The sequence below is a fragment of the Ambystoma mexicanum genome, chromosome 10 (genome assembly GCF_040938575.1).
Source record: "Ambystoma mexicanum isolate Mex_15411 chromosome 10, UKY_AmexF1_1, whole genome shotgun sequence".
Lineage (NCBI taxonomy): Eukaryota > Metazoa > Chordata > Amphibia > Caudata > Ambystomatidae > Ambystoma > Ambystoma mexicanum.
In genome coordinates this window covers 392,165,153-392,186,823 of record NC_090932.1, presented here as the reverse complement: position 1 = coordinate 392,186,823, position 21,671 = coordinate 392,165,153, and the positions used below count along the sequence as shown (strand labels likewise).

The window sequence follows — 21,671 nt, the reverse complement described above, 5'->3', positions numbered from 1 at the left end:
TCGATGTACCCAATTCCCAAAGACAATTAAACATTTGACTTAATATTAAAAAAATAAAGATTTTGCAAGAGATCAGTCTATCCAGAGGGAATGGTGCCATTTCATAGCTGCCCCGAAATAAAGGATTTACTGTAAGGAAAATAGGGAACCCAAACACCTAAGAGTGCACAAACAAGCGAAAAGAAAGGATCTTTTGGACTCAGAGAACAAGCAAGAAATCATGCTGTGTTCATGTTAGTCAATGATGTATTTTCCCATAGAGTGCCCAAAGATTCTACATGCATGCCGGAGAGCATCTTATTAGGGTACAACGTCCTTTCATCGCAGGATGCAAGTTCGCAGGGTTTTTCTCTGCGAAAAATGTAATGAAAAAACTAATCTCATTTTTTATGGGGGGTAAAAAACCATATATATGGGGTGTGGGCATTCGGGAAAAGATAACAAATTAAAGGGAATGGGGGGGCTTGGTGAGGGACGCCCCAAATAAAAAAAAATACAAATGTGATGAGTTTTTTTGTTAAAATTCCTGCAGAGAAAAACTCAGTGAAATTTCAACCCGCAATGAAATGACATGGAACCCTTATTAGTTTAAAATTGGTTGGTTTTCGCATGGCTTTGGCCAGAGGCACCCTTTAATAGATTCATACAAATGAAAACATGCTTACTAATTAGCATGTGTCGAGATTCCCAAAAATCTCTGATATGTTCATCTTTTCAAGGGAAAAAGGCTGAGAGTGATTTACCGAGACTCAGAGGTGCTCATTTTAAATGAGTCGTAGAATACATCTAATGAGTAAAAGTCATGTGTAAAGAAGGGGACACATTATAATTGTGTTGCAGTTGAATTTCAAACATTTGTATGGCAGAGTGAAGGAGAAGATCGTAGACAATTCTGTGGAAGGGAATTGCCCAAATAACAGGTCCCCTTCACATCATCTATGCAGATCTCAAACATGCTCTCCACAAGAGACCTTTCACGCATTTCACTTCGTTGAATGACATGGAAGGTTTGATCTAAGAAACGTCACTCTACATGAAGGGTTACAGCTGGTCTAGCAGAAAGGCATCTATGGTTCCTAGAAGTGTGCAGTATCGCAACAATTAATGGAATCAAAAGTAACAAAATCGCCTGGTGGACCTGTAGAACTATGACTCCTGTGTCCTTAAGACCATACTATGATACAGATGTTGAATGATGTCTGCTGTACGTGTGCAGCAGGACAGCCTGCACTTACCTTCCTACGGCTAGAATCCTTCAAATGTCATTTAGAAACACACTTGCCAACTCTTACATTTCATTTCTTGAAGATTTTGCTGCATACTATCATAAGTGGGACGCACCATATGTCTGTTTATCCTTTTGTCTCACTGCCTGTTTATTTTGGTTGAGCAAAAACTCTCAGGGGGAGTGCATATGCACACATCCTAACTTCTGTAATGAAGCATTGACGTGCCAGCAGTGAACAAGCTTGTGCTGTCATCCGAATAATGCCTTGGCTTAAACTCAACCTATTAAAATTTGTTTAGAAATGCCTCCATCAACAGCAGAATGGGGGAAAATTTGTGACATGCAGGGTTTAGCCAGAAATCAGTACCCACCAGCCATTCATTACTTTAACTGTTTCATGTCATTACCTGAATTACCTAGTAACACTAATCAAAGTCATTTAACAACAGCATACCTTTTGAAGTTTACCTCTATGCTTGCTATTCCAATGCTCCCTTCTGCCCACTTGTTCTGCCTCTTCTGTTTACTTTAGTCCCAGTGTAAGGTAAACTACAGGAATAATTCTGCTGTAAAATTGATAAATTGTCTAATTAAAATAACATCTTTATAGCTATATCACAAACCTGGATATCCTACAATAACGCTCTCCTACAATATGGCTGCACTCTTCAAAATCTGCAAGGACCTGGCAAATCCTGTTGCAATCTCCACCTCTTCTGTTCCCTCAGAGGCCCTCTGCATGGCTCTAGCCTCTCACTCACCTCTAAAACTCAGGACATCCTGTCCTCTCTCTCCTCCTCTATTTGTTTGTTTGTTTGTTTGTTTAATTTATTTGTAGAGTGCTCCCGACCCGTGGGTAGAAGGGCGCTCTAAGGATACGGTTACAGTCATGAAATATGCATTAACATTTACAAGGTACATCAATTTACGAAGAAAGATTTACATAATACGACAATTTACATATAATACAGGTGTGGCTGCGGCTGTTAGATATTGGAGATGAGGGTAAAAGCTACTCTTTGTTCAGTAGCCAGCCAATAACCAGTTTCCTAAAGATCGGGAAGGACTTGGTGGTTTTAATTTTGAGTGGTAAGGTGTTCCAAAGTTGGGAGGCTAGCACAGTGAAGCTAGCACCTCCTGCTCTTTTTAAGGCGAATCTGGGCACTAGTAGGCTTAAGGAGTTGGATAATCTGGTGATTCTGGATGAAGATTTTAAAGTAAATTCGTTGGAGAGGTACGGTGGGGCTAGATTATTTAAGGCCTTATGAGTGAGGCAGATAGTTTTGAGGTCGATTTTTTGCTGTATGGATAGCCATTTGCACGCGTTCCTGTTTGTAGAGATGTGTTCACGCCTTGGGATGTCGAGTGCTGCGCGTAGATCATTTTTCTGGAGAACCTGGAGTTTGTTAATTATGGATTGGTTGGCTCCTAGGTACAGGCTGTTGCAATAGTCTAGTTTGGATTGAATGAGTGCTCTGGCCAGAGTGAGGCAGCTGTCGGGGGATAGGAAGGGTCTGCTAGCCTTGATTAGCTTAGCCGTATAGGCAGTGGCCGAGGAGGTTGAGTTGATTTGTTTGGTGTTGGCATCAAGGTGGAAACCTAAGGTTTTCACACTTTTAGCAATAGGGATGGTGTTACTGTCTATGATAATGTTCTTGTAACTGGGGCTGAGTTTAGACAGGTTATTAGGAGAACCGACCAGCAGAAGCTCCGACTTCTCATCATTCAGGCAGAGGCCGTGGGTGGCCATCCATGCCTGAATGATGGAGAAGATTTTGTTGATCCAGGTGACGTCCGCATTGTAGTTGCCTGAGATGGTGAGGAGAATCTGGGTGTCATCTGCATAGTTGGTGTAGGTGACACCCAGACGGTCCAGTTTGTCAAATAGAGGCTTCGTAAATATATTATACAATGTGGGGGAGACACAGGAGCCTTGTGGGACTCAGCAGGTGATGGGGATCGGGTCAGCAGCGGCTGTTGTGGAGAAGACTTGCATGGTTCTATTCGCCAGGAAGGATTGTATCCATGCGGAGGCAGAGGAGGAGAAGTGGGCTGCGATGGATAGGTGGTTGCATAGGATTTCATGGTCGACTAAATCGAAGGCCGCTGAGAGGTCTAAGAGAAGTAGGATGGCTGCATTGCCTTTGTCTTTGATTTCATCAATCTGGCTTTTGAGGTCAACCAAAGCGGTTTCAGTTCCATGTTGAGGTCTGAAGCCAGATTGACGTATACCCAGCAGTTGGTTAGATTCCAGGCACTCCTGAATCTGGATGTAGGCGACTCTGTCCAGGATTTTTAACAGAAACGGGACAGTGGTGATGGGTCTATAATTGGTTTGTATGGCTGGGTCTAGGGATTGTTTTGTTTAGGAGAGGGAGCACCCAAGATTGTTTTAGGTTGTTGGGGACAGAATTGTTGGCAAACGAAAGGTTGATTAGCTTAGTGATAAAGGGGAGAGGTCTCTGGCAGCATCTTTTATTATTTGGGCAGGGCAGCTGTCCCCTTTACAATTAGAAGGTTTTAGGGAAGTGATAATTTTTTGGACTTCTAAGATGGTCACTTTCTTAAAGGTGAAGCCTATGTTGGCTTTGTTAGATGTTGGTGGGCTTAAGCTAGAGTTAGTGGTTTTGTTGCTGGGGAGTTGTTGACGTTTGTTCACAATTTTGGTCTGGAGCCCTGTGATTTTATTGTTGAGGGCATTCTGGATGCTGGTGCACCAAGGTTTATCTTTTGAGCAGTTGTCTGGAGGGGGGTTGGGGTTTTCTAGCTCCTTTAGAATGTTAAATAATTCTTTGGTGGAAGAGCCTGCCTGATCAATCCTGACGTTATAGGCATCTTTTTTGGTGCAAATTATTTCATTTTTGTATAACGCGGCGATGTTCTTGAAATTGGATTTGTTTTCAGGTGAAGGGTTAGTTTTCCATAGTAATTCTAGTTTGCTTTTCTTTTTCCTGAGTAGTTTGAGTTCGCGAGTGTACCACAAGTTCAGGTGGTTTATTGGTTTGATTTTACGTAGTTTCAAAGGGGTAATGGTATCAATGACGGTAGCCATGGAATTGTTGAAGGTGTCAACTAGTAAGTTAAGGTCAGCGTTGTCCGGTAGAGCGTTAAGGGTAGGTAGGACCAGGGGTAATAGGGCTTCGGCATTGATGTTATGCTTGTTTCTGGTTGGGCAGGCTGGCGCCAGAGGGTGTTTCTTAGGCATGGTCTGGTTGATGTGAATTTCAAGTTGGATAAGGTAATGATCTGTCCATGTAAGAGGTTGGGGGTCTTTGCAGGTGGTGTTGCAGTTAAGAGTTGCTACCCAGTCGAGAATTCTACCTTTCTGGTGAGTCGGTGAGAGACTGAGTTGAGCGAATCCGTGCTCAGTTAGGGCATTTGCTAAGGATGCGGCTGGTGCATCCTTAGCGCCATTGTAACCTAAATTGAAGTCGCTGAGGATGATAGTTTGTGCTAGTGGCTTGGAATTTTCAGTGATGAGTGCTGTAATGTCTTCCTCGAAGGTCCCCGGGGGGCCTGGGGGTCTGTATATGAGGTGTAGTGTAATTGTACGTGTGGGGAAGTTTGTAACTTGATGGTGAGTAACTCACATGATTTGAGTTATAGTGTGGAGACTAGTCTGCAGCCTAGTGGTGATCTGGAAATGAGAGCTACGCCTCCTCCCTTACCATTAGGTCTGTCAGCTCTAAGGATGGAGTAGTTGGCAGGAATGGCTAGCGATAAATGTGGACCTGAGGCCTCATGTAGCCATGTTTCCGTTAGGGCAAGGAAGTCAAGATCATGAGTTAGGATGGTGTCAGCAATTTCGGTGGGGTGAGCGGCCAGGGATCTGGCATTGAATAAGGCTCATTTTAGGGGGAGTGGGTCGGACTCATTGGGGGTCTTTAATTTCTTCTTAGTTTTGTTGTTGACTGGCCAGGTGGATGCTATTTGTAGGGGGCAACCTAGTGCCTAATCTGTTGTTACGGGCAGTGATGCCTGGATTAGTAAAATGTAGGGATTCTGGAGATTTCATTGTGGGGGTACTGTAAGACATGGGGCACAAAATGTGTTGTGATTGGGAGTATTGTTAGAGGTTGCCTTGGCAGGGGAGCTGTTGACTACGGAGGCTCCTCTGCCTCTCACTCTACCTCTTCTGGCTCCCTTGCATTGCCTGCCCCTCTCACCCTCCTTTTGCCTCTTTTTCTGTGATCACTCCTGATGGCATTTCTAGACAAGTTCGATCTATGAAGGTGTCATCCAAGAGGTTCTCCCCTGCTCCTCCTTAACCATCAAGGACCACATTGACATTCTCGCTCCAGCTGTGGCCCATTTCTGCAATCACTGTTTTGCCACTGGAAACTTGCCCTCCTCCCTTAAGCACTCCCTTGTGCATCCCATCTTGAAGAAACCTTCTGCCGATCATTCGTGTCCAGCAGACTACCCAATCTCTATCACTCCTTTCCTGGGCAAACTCTTGGAAAAGCTGGCCATCTGCCAACTAACCCTCCAAGCTTAATCTGTTGGTTGTCTCCATGACCATCCGTCTGGCTTCAGAACAGCCAGAGGAATGGAAACTGCTCTCCTGTTCACCCGTGAAGACCTGCTCTCTAATCTTGACTCAAGACTTCCTTCTGTGCTCATCCTCTTTGATCTTTTCTCTGCATTCGACATGGTCAAACATGCCATCCTGCTTAATTGTCTCCGTTAGAACATGAGCATCACAGGTCAGGCCCTTGCATGGTTGACCTCCTTCCTACTGGACCATCCCTCTCAGGTCCAACCGGAGTCCATTCTCTACACCACCTCTCTCTCTACATGTGGTGTTCCCCAGGGCACCAACCTCTCACCCTGGTTTTTCAACCTATATGTGGCTCCTTTGGCCCACCTCAGCTCTACCTTCTCCTCTAAGCACACACATTAAATCTGGACTTACACATCACACCCCACAAATCAACAGTTCTGCATCAGTCTGCAACACAACCACGTCCCAGTCCTCATAACCACATCTACAGACCACTTCAAAATACATTGTTCCTTTTAGCCACCTACACTTCCAGTAAGGCTTGACAACAAATTCCCAGATACAGAATCTATGGGAGTCACCACCTAAAAGTAGACTAGACATCTCTTGGCCTTGTAGACAACCACCTGCAAGAGTTCCTGACATTTGTTCCTGGCAGCCCCAAGTCCTTTCCATTCATGCTTGGGCCACCAAAAGCCATGTGGTCCACCCCTGGACTTTGACATGATTATGAAGAAGAAACACGAGGAACCCTAGGCCGTGTCCAGTCTCCTGGAAATCCAGCATAATGGCGTTTCTTCCCATAGATATTACAAGCGAGAATACATCTTGCAACATCAACCATATGGAGGTGAAACGTATTTGTAAAGGCATGACTGCAGACATTTGTTGGATATCCATTTTATTTGGATCATATTCCTGCATGCTAGAAAAGAGGTCTGCAGTGGCATGCAGATGTGGCTCTGTTCCCCTAGAAAGGAATAATGATCAAGTTGGAATGGGGCGAGCCAATGTACTTTTATGCAATGTTCAGGGTCACAGGAGTGTTTCTACTTCTGGAGAGAGAGGCGTTGCTTCTTTTGGGGAGTCTTTCTCCTGAGCAGAACCCAGGGGACACATTACAGTGTTCCATCCCTTCTGTGTTGCTAAGCAACACACATCATCATTCAAAAGTTGCAACTGCTGACTATATTTTAAAATCTTGACCCTGCTGTCTACCTTAGATAAAGGAGCAAACTATAATGGCTCTCCTCGCGTGAAAAGCTATCATTGCAAGACTTTCTCCTCTGTGAGGAAAGATAAAGTAGTGTCGACTAAACCCAGAAAAGGAGTGTGTTCCATTCACTATCGGGTGTTAGTCTTAGCAGTGCACGGTGGTGGCGCGAGTTATGGTTGCTTCGCTTACCATAACTGGCAAATTTTAGGGTTCTTTCGGTTTTACTTGTAACCATAACGTCCCTTTAACAAAGTTTTTTTTTGTGAATTGCACAGGTTTTTAGTAGGGCAACTTAACCATAACATCCCTTTAACAAAGTTTGTTTTAGTGTATATATATATATATATATATATATATATATATATATATATAACAATTGTTTAAGTGCCAGGCTATTATGCAAGTCCATGCAAAAAGGACAAGCATACTCGTCCTTGGAAATTAAGGGGTTAAGCACACAAACTTTAGCACAAATGTGCTTTGGTGTCCCCTGCATTACATTTTAAATATTCGCAAGACAGAGCGGAGAGTCAATTGTGGCAAACCCACTTTAACTCTTTTGTTTCCCGCTTCGGCTTGTGAAATAGTGCAGGCCACCAGCCAATTATGCTTTGCAGGAGGCGTTTTACTAATGGATTCCTATAGAGTCTGCTTTGTTTTTGGCAAATTTCAAAACCAGGTGGATTCCCTAGGAATCCATTCCTTTTATGCCTGCAGGAATGTGCAGTGGACGTATACAAGGAAATGCTCCAACAAGGCAGAGGAACAATGCATGGAGGAGATCTTATCTGCACCCATTGTCCATCTTCCATTGTGTCACTGCTCGTAAATGGGCGGCAAGGTAAATGGAATCATAAAACAGTATGCCTAGCGTTAATGCCTCCATTTAACAGAATGTCCCATTTATAGTCCTTATGTATTGATACAATGAGAACCATTTAGTGGGGCAATAATAACTCCTATTATGTAAGCCAAAGTGCAAATATTATGGGCCTCATTACACGGACGGTGGTAAGGTATTACCGGTACCGGTAAGGGTACCAGTGCCGGTAAACTCTTACCGCCTTACTACGAGGACCCTTTGTGGGACCCTACCTTAATGGCTGGTTTTACCAGCCGTTAAGGAGGGGACCCGCAAAGGGACCTAGGAGGTAATTACGGTACCACAATTTGTGGTACCGTAATTACCGCCTTCCCCATTCCCATTGAGCCCTATGGGGGCAAAAATGGGAATGGGGAAGGGCCATGGTGAATGGGGAATTACCGCCCCCACACACCTTGGAATAGGGCGGTAATTCCACCATTCACCATGGCGGACTCGGTAAAACACCGGCGGCAACCATGGCGCTAATAGCTTTTTGCAGGCGTTAAAATCCATGGTGCTAATTACGCCACCGTAATTTACGGTGGCGTAATTAGCGCCTTCCCCACTCCCATTATACCCTATGGGGCAAAAATGGGAATGGGGAAGGGTAAAATGGGAAATGGGGATTTACCGCCCCACTCACCTTGGAATGGGGCGGTAAATCCGCCATCCACCATGGTGTAAACATAGTTTACACCATGGTGGTATGGGTACGACCCAGGCGGTAACTTACCGCCTGGTTCGTAATGAGGCCCAATACACGATTACCTCTTAAGATTCAAGCTAGATCCATTCGCCTGTAAAAAAAAAAAAAAAATCCCATGTACAACTTAACTCTCCCCATTTAGTTCTCTGAATGTTGTACCAGGGTCAGCAACCAAGGAAGGACCAGCAGTCTGACTATTGTAATTGGTTATTTATAACGTGCTCAATATCTAAGTGGGTCTTGTTCCCAAGGCAAGCAAGCTGTCCCTGAGCTATGCACCTGCGCCTGCCCTGCTGCACTCCAAAGTATACTAATTATGTGTTGGTAAGATTAACTAACAAGCCTTAACAATTATGACGACCAATGAATGATGTTCTGCCTAGTTGACTGGTTGCAAAGGAGAATACAGGGTCCTACATCTATTATGGCAGGAGAAACATACACATGGTGAAAACAATCAACACTTGTGCATGTTGTAAATGTGTTTCTTCAGTAAATTGAATACAAAACATTAACACTACTGTACATGCTTTATCCTAGTCAATGGTAACACTTCAGGATGGGTCAACATTTAAGGGTGAACTTTTATCCAGTTTGCTGCACCCTAATATATAACTCTGCCCCATCCCTCCAACTCACCTGCACTTCCTGATCAGAATTAAAATCTATGCTAGCCTGGAATATGAGTCACCATCTCAAATTCCTAGAACAAACAAAATGTTGTGAGGACAAAATGGTCCTCCTTCAAATTGAGGAAACGGATATTTAGGAAAGTGTACATTGGGGGAAAATATGATTTGAACGTAATAGCAAAATGAGAGAAACAAAGCGGCTGCCATGGGCACGCATCTGAACAACATGATACTTTTTAAGTGAGAACCTGGGAATAACATCATGATCTTAACGGGAGAACCTGGGAATAACAAGATGATCTTAACGGGAGAACCTGGGAATAACATGATGATCTTAACGGGAGAACCTGGGAATAACATGACCCTTTTAATGAACAAAAGGCAATAACATAACACCCTTTTTAAGGCCACCACAGGATCTTGCAAGCCCCATAAAACAAAATGAAACTTGGAGAAAGTTGATCTCTTGATGTGCATCATAAAAGTCAGAGGGATGTTAACAAACTCAGGTACATTATTTACTGGATTATTTGCATATACTCATTCTTTGTGAAGTTTCTTGCATAACACCAGACGCCATACTACGGACAGACAAAATGCCACTGGATTAATCATGCTTCACTGGATGGTGAGGACAGCTCCACGCAACATCTTCTAATTTCATCCAATGGATCATAATAATAATGTCTCATATAGCGCTACAAACCCACGGGTCTCAGAGTAATGAAATAACAGATGATATTAATATCCCACAGAGTGGTACTCAATGTAGTCACCTTGGAAAGATGAAAGGCTGAGTTGACCCTACCAGGATTCAAACCTGCCACAGCAGGCTACACACAGATATCAGCGTTGGGTGCTCACTGTGCTATCTGACTGGCATAACTAGATGTACTATGGCAGGGAAGATATCAAACAGGCCTATATCATGACCCCAACATAATCATGACTGCAAGACCACTCAATTGCAATACTATGTATTAAATATACACTGCTGCAGAGTGACAGAAATGTGCCATTTTAACAGCCTAGAAGGGGTTGCGTTGCATTCGGCTTGTGTACCATCTCATATTCAAACGTTGATAAACAGAAGTTCAGGAAATATTTGTTGCTATTTACAAGATGGGTGTTCAACCAAGAAGTCTACTAAATCAATGCACCTAGAAAATTGACCACTTACCAGACTCAGAGCCATGCAGTGTCCACCCTACCCATCTTCAAATATGTTTGGTGTTCTTTGCAGCCCACATGTTCATGCTGCACATCAACCAATGCTTGTTTTCCCTCCTACAATGGATGATCCAACTCTGTACCCCACTATGCAGATTTGCAATCATAGCTTATAATCACAAGCACGAACTCAGAAAGCTGCTTTAGTAATGGAGAAGGTAGCAAGGGTATCCACAAGAAAAAGGATAACAAGAGACTCCTTGCTAGGTTACTGGCACACAATATATTGTAAGTTGTCATTTCTGGAGGAGATGTAGCATGTTTTATGAGGTATCCTTTCAGCGCTTTCATACACCCACCTGTATTGGGTAAAACTAATCGTCCACCATGATGGCCAAAGACTCCACACGTCCTCAGTTCCGGCCGTGATGTGATGGAAGCGAGATTCTGGAGATATGGAGTTTTGTTTCGGGAGTTTATTGTTCCAAAGACCCTGTTATTCCCATGTGGAAATGTTCCAGGATGCGCTTTGTTGTGGAACTCGGCTCGCTCTGTTACCCCCAATGAGACCATGAATGAGCTCTGTACCTTGACCTTAATGTCTGTCAGAGGGTTAAATATGGATGAGTCATTGATAAGTTCCTTGTCCATGGGGTCCTGGAAGCAGATGGGTCTGCTGTAGGTCCTGCTCACCGTCATGTCAGGTTGCAGGGTGGAGTTGAGGAGCAAGGAGTTTCCTGGGGAAATAAAGGGAGTGCAATATGTTTAACTGGAAAAGCACCATTTTGAATAAAGCATCAGCAGATGTTGTGATTTCTAACTTCAAAATCCAACTTTAACAACATTGAAAAACGTTGAAGCATACTGTTGACGGTGTTATCACACTTCAGAATATGATGTGTATTAAAGCGACTCTGTCTATGTAATACGCAATGATCCCATTCTTAGTTAAAATGTGTCATCAATATACTTATTGCTGGCAGTATATAATCCACTTTCCCACCTAAAATCAATGGATTCACTGTGCAGTAATTGTGCCGGCAGTAAATCTGCCAAAAATCTCCATGGAGTCCTATTGACTTCGAAAATGGGGGATTACAATCACTTGTAATACTGTGATAACCCCACCGGACCAAGTCGTTATAACATTAATTAAGTTTGATGGGAATTTGCCAGATTTAGCACCAAACTACCACCAACCTCATAATGAAGCCAAAGGTCCTTACATTTCGACAATCTAACATATTCATAAAAGCTTTACTGTGGCCCGTGTGCAAGTAAACAAAAGGACAGCTTCATCAGCCATGAATAATATGTTGCACATCAACTTGTGAGGTCAATAGGGATGTGGCAATATAATTCATAACTAAAGAGAACAATAGTGGGGCCAGTACACACCCCTGATGCCAGTCTTTAGTTACTGGAAAATGATTAGTTATTCAGCCCCTCGGCCCCATCTAACCATCATTTAATCATCTATATGAAGAGATTTCATTGCATCAGAGGACGGACCTCCTGGGTTCAATGTGTTTTCCCCAAAAAATATCACATCTGTCAAATGCAGCCCTTCTGGTCATAGTTCTGCATAAAAATGTCACTCTAAAGGCCTGTTAAATTGTCACCACCCCTAAATGAAAGCCCCCCTGAGCATGACAAAACATGTTCATCTCTACAACCAAATCATTTGATCTCCCCTAGGACCTTTCCATATACTTGATATAAGCAGTCAAGCATTGACAATTGATTGTATTTTTTTCAATGTTTCCAGTCCTACCTTTTAAAAATGGTGTCAAGTTCAGCAGTACATGATGAACTAGCATGCTTGTTCTCAACATTTAATGGAATTTAATCATTTGTGTAATGTCGGGGTCCATATTGATGATGTTGATTTAAATACATTTATTGGTACATTTTAGGTGCTGATAGTTTCCCACTGCTTGAATCGATGCTCTAACTCAGACACAGTGAAGATCAAGTGTTCATCTACCTCACCTGACATACTGTCCTCCAGGATGTCCATAGTGGGCACACTAATACTAGAGGCATTATATAGTTCCTTATAATGCTCAAACCATACGTGTTTGGGAATTGACATATGTAAGGCATCGACTAACCTGTCCATCTGTTGCCATCATATGTGTGCTGAGGACTCAAAGGCACTTGAACGACCATCCTGGTTGGTCTAGTTAATGGCTATGTAATTCCTCACGTTTGTTATAGTTACACACTTTAATGTAAAGCCCCACTTCTACAGGTGATGCCATCATAACCCTTGTGTAGCCTCAAATGCCATAGCAAAGACACTATATGGGTTCATTTTAATTGTAAAAAGCAACATAAATAAACAATGGCAAAACCTTTCAGGTGAAGCACAAGCCTATGTGGAGAGTGGGGAGTGAACGACTTCACTGCTGCTAGTTCTAGCATTGCCAAGCAAGCAGAGCAAAAATGGTTCCCCCTTCCCTTGCCTTATATCCCAAATACAGAATGTGTTTGATATATGTTTAGGCAGCTGGGAGACATGAAAACACACAGCCCATGCAATGACATGCCTGAACAAAATCCAACACTTGACCCACCTATTCCTTCCAAAAAAACAATAAGAGGCTTCTGGGTGGATTGAGAGAAGAAAAGTAACTCTAAAGTCATTAAAACCTTTTATCTCAGACTTACCCTCTTAACAGTCTCCGTTTGGGTGCTCGATGGCAGGGAAGAAGGCACGAAAGGGTGGGCAGAACAGGATGTTAACATTGGAAGAATGAGGGGCGGTTGCTTTCTATTGCTGCCACTACCAACGTGATCTTTGACACACGTGTAGTGTGAGCAACTACAAGGATATGAAAGAGAAAGTCTGTTGAACTAGCTGGTACCCCGGGTGCCCCTAAAGGAACCCCATACCCCTCAACTGTTAGCGGGACCATCTGGTGCCAATGGCCCTTTCCAACAACCACAATTATGAAAGCAATCCCTGTCCATAAAAGATATGGGCAGGCTTATATGGGCAGATACCATGGGTTTACAGGCTGTGTGCCAGTGTCTTCCAACTGGAAGGCAAAACCCCATGTTTGAACAGAGTGGTTAGAGAAACAATGGAGAGTCGTTGGGATACTACACTAGAAAAACAAAGTGTCTTCAGGTAAGTTAAAGTTTGAGTATAGATGTTTATATTTAGAATAATGTTCTCTTTTTGGAAGTACATTTTTTGGGGGTTATGTTTTTACATATGATTTTTCACAATGCTTCTTAATTTTCCTATATTATAATTGGATCACAATATTTCTTAAACTCAGTTGTTTTTCCTCCAGATTACTGTATTCTTTACCACACTATTATTGCTCCCAAAAATATCACACAGATCTGTACTTCATCTTAAAGGCATACACGCTTACATTGCATTCTAGACATTGCTGTTATTGTGTTATTAAGTCATGTTATTAGGATGTGTACCGTGTACTACTGGTCAGAAGATCAGAAAGAAAAGTGACAGGAACTGTAGTACCTGTAGGAGAGAAGTGCTCAGGTTGCTCTCACCTTGCCGGACAGTTTTGAAATTGAAGGTCTGGAAGCCTCCGGTCAGGGCTGACGAGTCTATGACGTCCACTCCATACTCACTTTGGCTCCGCCTGTAGAGGGTTACACCCACCACCAGAATCGCCACTGCCATGACGGCAGCACCCAGACCAGAGTACAGGGCAATGTCACCGGCGCTGTCCACATCTGTGGGGAAGAGGGAGAAAGAGAAAAAGTGTACAGCATAAGCATTACCTGAAACCCAAAAGGCATCAAACACCTGACATCAGTGGTAGACGTGTACCAAACAAATTAGCAAAACTGTGGTCTGGGCAGGGGAGATGATAGGCGAAAGACTAGTGCAACCTGTTACAAGGTGTTGCAGCCAGGGCGTTGCAATAGAGTAAGTGACTATTAACTAAGGTTCCTATTACAACATCACACTTGCACAAGGACATGAATGGACACATCTTCTACATAGAATGGTGAATATGGTCGTAAAAAGTAGAGGAATGGTAAACAGATACAAATTAAAGTAGTGGAGCACTGCTCCCGACCGTTCCCACTCACTTCGATCACTGCCTAGCAGTACTGCAACATCCCACCTCAGCAGCAGAGTCGATTTCCATCGAAAGTCTCAAAAACACACATGAACTTAAATTCATAACTTATGTTTCTATGGGCCTCATTACGAGTTTGGAGGTAGCCATGGCGCTATTAGTGCCATGGCTGCTCCCAAATCCGGGTCCGGTCTGGTGAAATGGGGACTTACCGGGACATTCCAACCTAGGCAGACCCAGTAAGTCCCCATTCCAAATGCCATTTCCCATTCCCATTTGAGCACCCATAGGGCTCAATGGGAAGGAGGAAGGAGCTATTAGCTCCAAGGTCCCTGAACGGGTCCCATAAAGAACGTGTGGTCCGACCACGCGTCCTTTGGGAGTCCCGCTAAGGGACCTCAGAATTGGGCGATAAGGGTTTAACGGCACCGGTCTCCTTACCGGTGACCGTTAACCCTTACCGCCCAACTCAGAATGAGGCCCAATAACCTAATCAAGTGGGGGAAGTGGGGGACGTATGGAACTAACAGTAACTCACTTATAGTATCCTAGCTGTATAGATCTAGCTACCACACACAACCTGCAAGATGTTCTAATCACTTTGCAGTGATTCAAAGTGCCCCGTGCTCGAGCCAAAGCTTGAATGTTATTAGCACTGTGGCAAGCTTCCCTCTGGCACGAAAATGCACTGACAGCATATGTTCTTTGCACTAGGAAATGTTTTGCCATGGTATTAATACCATGCAAAATTGCACTTGCACTTATGATAAGTTTCTGTAATCTGGCCCATGGAGTGCCAAACCTGCATGTGAGAGCAAGCAATGCTTTCAGGAGCGGGCACAAAGATGTCGGTACAATTGGCGCTGCATGTGTGTGCATGAGCACACACATACTCAGGGCCTATGACTGCTATTCTGTGATAGGCACCGGGTGCGTTTGCACTTCGAAGATGCAGGGGAACCAGGTGTGTTTGAACTTTAGATGTATTTATTTATTTATTGGACATTTGTATGGCGCCTATACACAGGTGTTTCCAGGTACCAGATGACCTGAGAGACTGAATGAAGGGGATATCCTATGTCCCTGGACATAACCAGCCCCACTCTACCTAAACCCCAAGATTTCCTGTATGTAAACATTGCATGAACCAGGCATTAAAAGTAATATAATGTAACATGACATAACATTACATAAAGTAACAAAACGTTAAAATAAAAATATTACATTATCGGGATGTTTAAAAAAACTGCATTCATTACCAGGCTACATGAAAGTGTGATGTGTACTGTACGCCTTTCAATGAAATTCTTTAAAAGGACTCTTGAACTGTTGTGTTTGAGACTCTCTCCCAAACAACTATTGTGCGAGCCTGCAAGGCTATGTCTATGCATTCACAATATACTCCTAAGCTGCAGTGATTCTGGGCCTGCAGTCATCTTACGGAGTGTAGCCATCACATATTTCCCAAACAGACTGCACAGCAGACACCCTTCATTAATCATGGCCAGAGGTGTATATTCAGACTGTCACAACCATCCCTTGCATGGCATTTGGCACTGGTCCTCTGGGCTGATGGAGCATTTCCTCTGGCTCCAGCTCAAAGCTGTCGGCTCAGCATGCACCACACAGTCCTACAAGCTTACTGTGAGTGGGACATGAGCGGAGAAAAAGTGGGAAGCATAGGTGCAGCAACACAACGGGAAAAGGGATGAGATGAAGAGCGGAGTGATGCAAATAACGGCGAGAAGGCGAATGCAAGAAAGACAGAGTGAGAACATCAAAACAAAGTGATGTGGCGCTTAGATCAAAGTAGGCACAGGAGACCATGGACTTACTGCACCCAAAAACAGGTCACTATATTCCGCGCACGCGGCGTAACAAATTGTGTTCTCCGATTTGGACTCCAAAGTCTGGTCCACTATTTTGACTGCCAATCACTGATCTGGGAAAGGCTGTGGTGGAAAGAGCTTCCACGGTACTATCCCCACAACTACGGAGAACGCTTCTCCAAGCCTGAGAGTCAAACCAGACCACTGCAAATTCAGAAGGCCATGGGAAGTCTCCTGTTTCTGAGGCCTGCCACATTTTAAGACTGCTACCCATTATACTGCTTTGTTATCACTAGTTATTAACTGGGAAAGACTGTGAAAGATTGCGAACTGGAATGCATTAATTGTTTCATTTCATAGTCCTGCATTGTACAGTCCTCTCCTGTCCTACCTGTGTTCTTTCTCACTCATTTTCTGATGTGACATCTGATGTATGTAGCAAATTACAAACAAATACATTGGTATAGGCTGGAGTGTATGTTTGGGTCCTTTGTGGTAATTAAGTGATGAAATGTAACCAATTTAGGGCCTGATTCATGGAAGTGTTTTATAATAGTGCAATCCCATAGGAAAACGATCCAGGAATCAGGCCCTTAGTTTGCAAAAACATCAAGACCCAGCGATGTCCAGGCTCCAGCCCAACATATGTGCCATGTGAAGGAAAAGCAGAAGTATTCACCTGCTGACACCGAGTGTTAATGCCCATGGGACATTTGTCAAGAACAAGCCTCAAACAATCAGAGGTCTTTCTCAATCAAAATTACAGGGTACACAAAAGCTCATAGTGTTAATCGGAAAGTGAGTCTAACAGATCGTGGGTGGATCTCAAAGTCACCCAGGAAGAAGTCCCTCACCTATTAGCAGAATGGGATCTGCCATTAAAATGCAAGTGTACATAAAGTATCTTCTAAGTGTACACTCTGTCAAAAATGTTAAGGTACATTAGCAAGACACATGAAGCATTGAGACCAGTCAGGCACCCTACAGAAACCTCCTAGCCGGGCGACCCTTGCTTTCTCCTCAATACAAAATTATGTCAGTAGCCTAAACAGATGTTCAAAAGACATATACACAGCTTCTCATTTCCTCTTCTAATGATTTCTTGGTTAACCACGTTAACAATTCTGTATAAACACGTGGGTGGCAATCTTTTACTGGACTTTGTTCTCAGGGCGAAGTCTGATTCAATTGCTATTTTTGTGTTGGTTGTCAGCTGTGGTATTGCATCATTATCTAGATTGCCATAGATTGAGTTAAAGTATTTTTTTGAAAATATACATATCAACTAGTGACATCAATTCCACTGATATACCTGTGGGTTCTATCTCATACCATCGCCAGTTTTTTTGTTTTTGTTTTTGCTGAGTGTTTTGCCCATTATTTTTGGCCGAAAAAATGTAGCACATTTTTTTCATTTGGGGGGTTCCCCCAATCCTCCTCTTTCCCCGTTATTTACTACCTATTCCCCAAACCCCCTACCCCTTATATCCCTTACCCCCACCCCATATTTTTCGATACAGTCTTTGGGGCAAAAATAGGCAGCAACAAATGCAGTTAATAAAACTTTGGTAATGAATGAACGTCATACCTACCTGTTTAATCTGGTGTAGACTTGTAGAGTTTTTGCAGAGCTGTAATTCAAAATTGGTACCTCAAAAATGTTTGCACAAACATATTTGAATCACCTAATGTGTTTACTTGTCCAGAAATAGGGGGGATTCGTTCATAGAGAATGACATAATGTCAGACACACTTGGTAATAGAAAAAACGTTAGATAAAACTCAAACACAGATTGATTCACACAATAGCTGGCCACCCTTAGAATGTCTACCCATAGAGTGGACTTCAGATGGAGCACATATTGGTTACACATTTTCATAACAGGCTCCTCTGAATCAATCATGAATTGAATCATTTTTCAGCTATCTCTTAACATTGTTTTATACTATTGATGATTGTTGTGTTTAGCTTGCTGTGTTATTTTTTTTGTTGCAGTATTATGTTGCTTTTACGTTTATTGAAATGTTCTACCTGTTTTATGCTACAGAGCACTATAATAAACTTTGGTTTCTTGTTCGTGCAAAAGAATAACACAATCATGTAATGTTCAATCAACAAAATATAATACGTTTTCTCTATAGGGAACAGCATGTCTTGCGGGTCTCCCGAAAAATACAGGTTGACTTGCAAATATTTCCAGGTTTTAAGGGCTCAGATGTTCTAGTACAACGTTGTAGTGATTAACTCAAGCCAGAACCAGTATTTAGTTTGTTTCTACTGCAATTGGGAAGGAGAAAAATGTCACTCTGCCCTCCGGGGCAATGCCTAAAGCACGTGTCAACAATATCAACATAGCTTGGTCGAGCCCAACGATTTAGTTAAGATGTGTGTTCGAGATCATTTTTCCCCAGCAGATCAAGTTCAACAATCTTGGGTAATTTCATCACTTTCGCAATTTGAAGGAATTTTAATTGGAGTAGAACTGTGGGTATTATTTTCTAAATAAAGCTGATGTCTTTTTAGGTTAGTGAATCATTTGGATAGTGTTGCAGGGCAAACACAATTGTCAAAGGGAGACATTAAAGCATACAGAAATAGAACCAGACATTGGTAAACATCAGCTGAATAAACTTTAGAAAATATTAGTTGTGCTATTGGCATCTTTCAGAAGGCCATAATTGTAAAAAAGTTGTGGATCACTCCAGGTCCAATATCCTGTGACATAGCCGCCTGAACATTGAATTAGTGGACTCCGGTCTCCTTATAACTTCTGGTGGTGTTAGAAGGAAGTCAGGCAAGAGCAGTTTAAAACTATGACTGTCCCTAGCACTATTTCCTGTGGTTATCAGACTGTTATTATTGAAGTCACCTTACTAGATTTAATGGACTGGATTTGTGAATACTTGTTTGGGATGAAGATGGTATAGATGGTGGGGGGTTGAGATGGAAAAAAGTACAGGTGATTGTGGCAAGCAAATATAATGATGGAGTAAAGGGGGCTATTTTGGACACTTGGGACTTGTCACAGTGCTTAGTTCCTCAATATTAAGGAAGTCATTGCGGTCATTGGCATCCTGGGTTGCTGAAGACAGAATATTTGCAAAACAAAGTTGACATTCATTCCGCATGGGTCCAAGGACCTAAGTTTGCTACATTGTCTCTCAATTGGTCACTCAATTGAATTTCACATCCACCATCATCCTACTGATGTGCTCTATTTCTCCCCGCCTTTCAACAACCCATATCACATTCACACATCCCCTATCATATCTCTCCCCATCCCCTCTCCCACTAATCTCCTCCTCTTGTTTCTTTCAAACTTTGCTGAAAAATCTAGCCAGTGTACAATTCAGAAACTCAGCTAAGCTGTCAATTGTCATGTTTTCTCATTTAAATGCAGTTAACTGCACTCCTATACTTGTTCTGGAATTTGTAGTTACACATGTGCACTTAGAATTTAAAATAGATCTTGGAATTTGATTAGGATAGCTTTCCTTCCTGCCACTTACATTCAGGCATCCACCATGTCCTGACATTTGGGAGCCTGGCCCCAGTAGTGAACTCGGTGTTACAGCCACCATTCTGTGGTGTGCATGGGAATGGGGAGCTTGTGCAATCATAGGTGTTCATCCTTAGGTACATCTCCACTGGCTGCCAGTTGGGAGTAGATCTTACACAGCAATGGATTTGGAAACACCCCGGAGGCAGAGCTACATGACAACACTCTGCAGCTCACGTGCAGGACCTGCACGACGGGAAAGCTGACAAGGTGGGTTGTGGCTTATCTCAACACAGATAATTTGTACAAAATACAGGATCAATTTAATAACATGCACTGCCCCTCTACTCCATGCTGCAATGTATTGTGTTGCTCCATAACATGGGTATTGCACAGTTGCACAACCATCTCCAAAGATAATATTGTTCGATATATGTGATTATGCGGTATTTTGGATCTGGAATTATCTCCCTGCATCTTGAGTGAAGGATTGGTTGTGCCTTAGCACGGAGCGATTTGAGCATGGAGCAAAGCTAGTCAGGAAGAAATAGCTATCCCTTAGTGGGCCAGTCACTTCTATTTCTACTTTGAAACACGGGCAGGGTGATTCATCTTCATGGACTGAGGTTTTGGCGTCGGTGAAATAATTCTTTAATCATTCAATAATCTTGCCAGGCCCCAGGCATAGAAACAAGGAGGCTACCTGCATGGTGGAAGGAGCGCCCTCACCAAGCGGGGCAGTGTCCCTGCACATCTCCTATGAACCTGCCTCCCTGTCTGCCCTCCACTCCCAGTGCCATTCAGTGTGCACTGTCTGTTGCCTGTCACGTACCCTATATCTATAGTAATGTACTCAAATCCTCTGTTTGACGTTAAAGTGCCACCCAGGAGACAACATTAAGGGTGCTGCAGAAGCACTACTTATAACCCAAAACTAAGTAGGCTCACTAGGTAGCTCAATAGCACCATATATCAGCCAAACCTATAGGTGGTTATGAAGCCCAACACATGATCCAAAACCATGTAGCCCCATTGGTGGTGATAATTTGCTAAATGTGAGATAAAATAAATGGCGGCTCTGATAAGGCATCTTTGAGTGAAGACTATGCACACTAAGGACAACCGAGGTCCTTTTCTGCATCCACAATATTGCTCTCTCTAAACAACCAACACCAATAGGTTTGTCTTATGGGGTGGCACAACAGCTCCCCATATAAGCCAAGTCTTTGTATATATGCACAGCCAAAAGGAGGCTTCCAGGAAACTCATATTAAGTCAAGTGTTATAAACACTGTGTCAACCGATATACATGAGGTGCTGTACAACGTCCTCCAAGATCATCTTGCTGGCACACATAATGTCATTAAGTACAATCTAATCAAATCAAATCTGACCTGTGCACGCATTACCAGTGATGGATGTGTTTACCCATGCATCCAAGCCCTACAATAAAACTGTCCAGTACTGGCATGGAAAACATCATGATGGCCAGAACTCCCCAGAGAGTGCACAGGGAAAACAAGAAGAATAGGCTGCCACCCATTTTTGCCTATGTTGTGAGCACAGGAAGGCACTGCCTAAAACCACCAGTGGGCTACACACACAGTAGCCTGAAACCATTGGGAATGGCAATGCTGATTGCCAAAAAGCAACTCAGAACTGTGGGGAATTCATTTTCTTAATCCCAAAAATGGTTGCATTACCAGTACTCACCACTATCAGAAAGCCGGCGTTTTAAAACCACCAGACTTTTGCGGAAAACTGAACAAACGAAACAAAACCAGACCAAGCAAAGACTTGCTAAGAGGTGGATACAATGTAAAACTATATTCTGAAATGACTTGAAGGAAGTAATTATTTAATGTATATGTAAAAATTGTCAGTTTGATTTGAATGTAGAAAACTGGGAACAAAAAGTGACATTTAGCTGAAACCTGGCTTAATGAAACTG

At 42.9% G+C, this 21,671-nt stretch overlaps 1 protein-coding gene across 4 annotated transcripts in view; it reads right to left on the bottom strand.

The window, feature by feature from the left end:
• Positions 1 to 21,671, bottom strand: part of UNC5D (unc-5 netrin receptor D) — a 1,559,947-nt gene that overhangs the window by 275,595 nt on the left and 1,262,681 nt on the right. For all 4 annotated transcript variants that reach the window (XM_069617969.1, XM_069617971.1, XM_069617972.1 and 1 more), the window contains 2 exons: positions 13,853 to 14,038; positions 10,681 to 11,058 (listed from right to left, as the gene is read on the bottom strand). In XM_069617969.1, the coding sequence (XP_069474070.1) occupies positions 10,681 to 11,058; positions 13,853 to 14,038 (564 nt within the window). The remainder of the gene's footprint in view (positions 1 to 10,680; positions 11,059 to 13,852; positions 14,039 to 21,671) is intronic.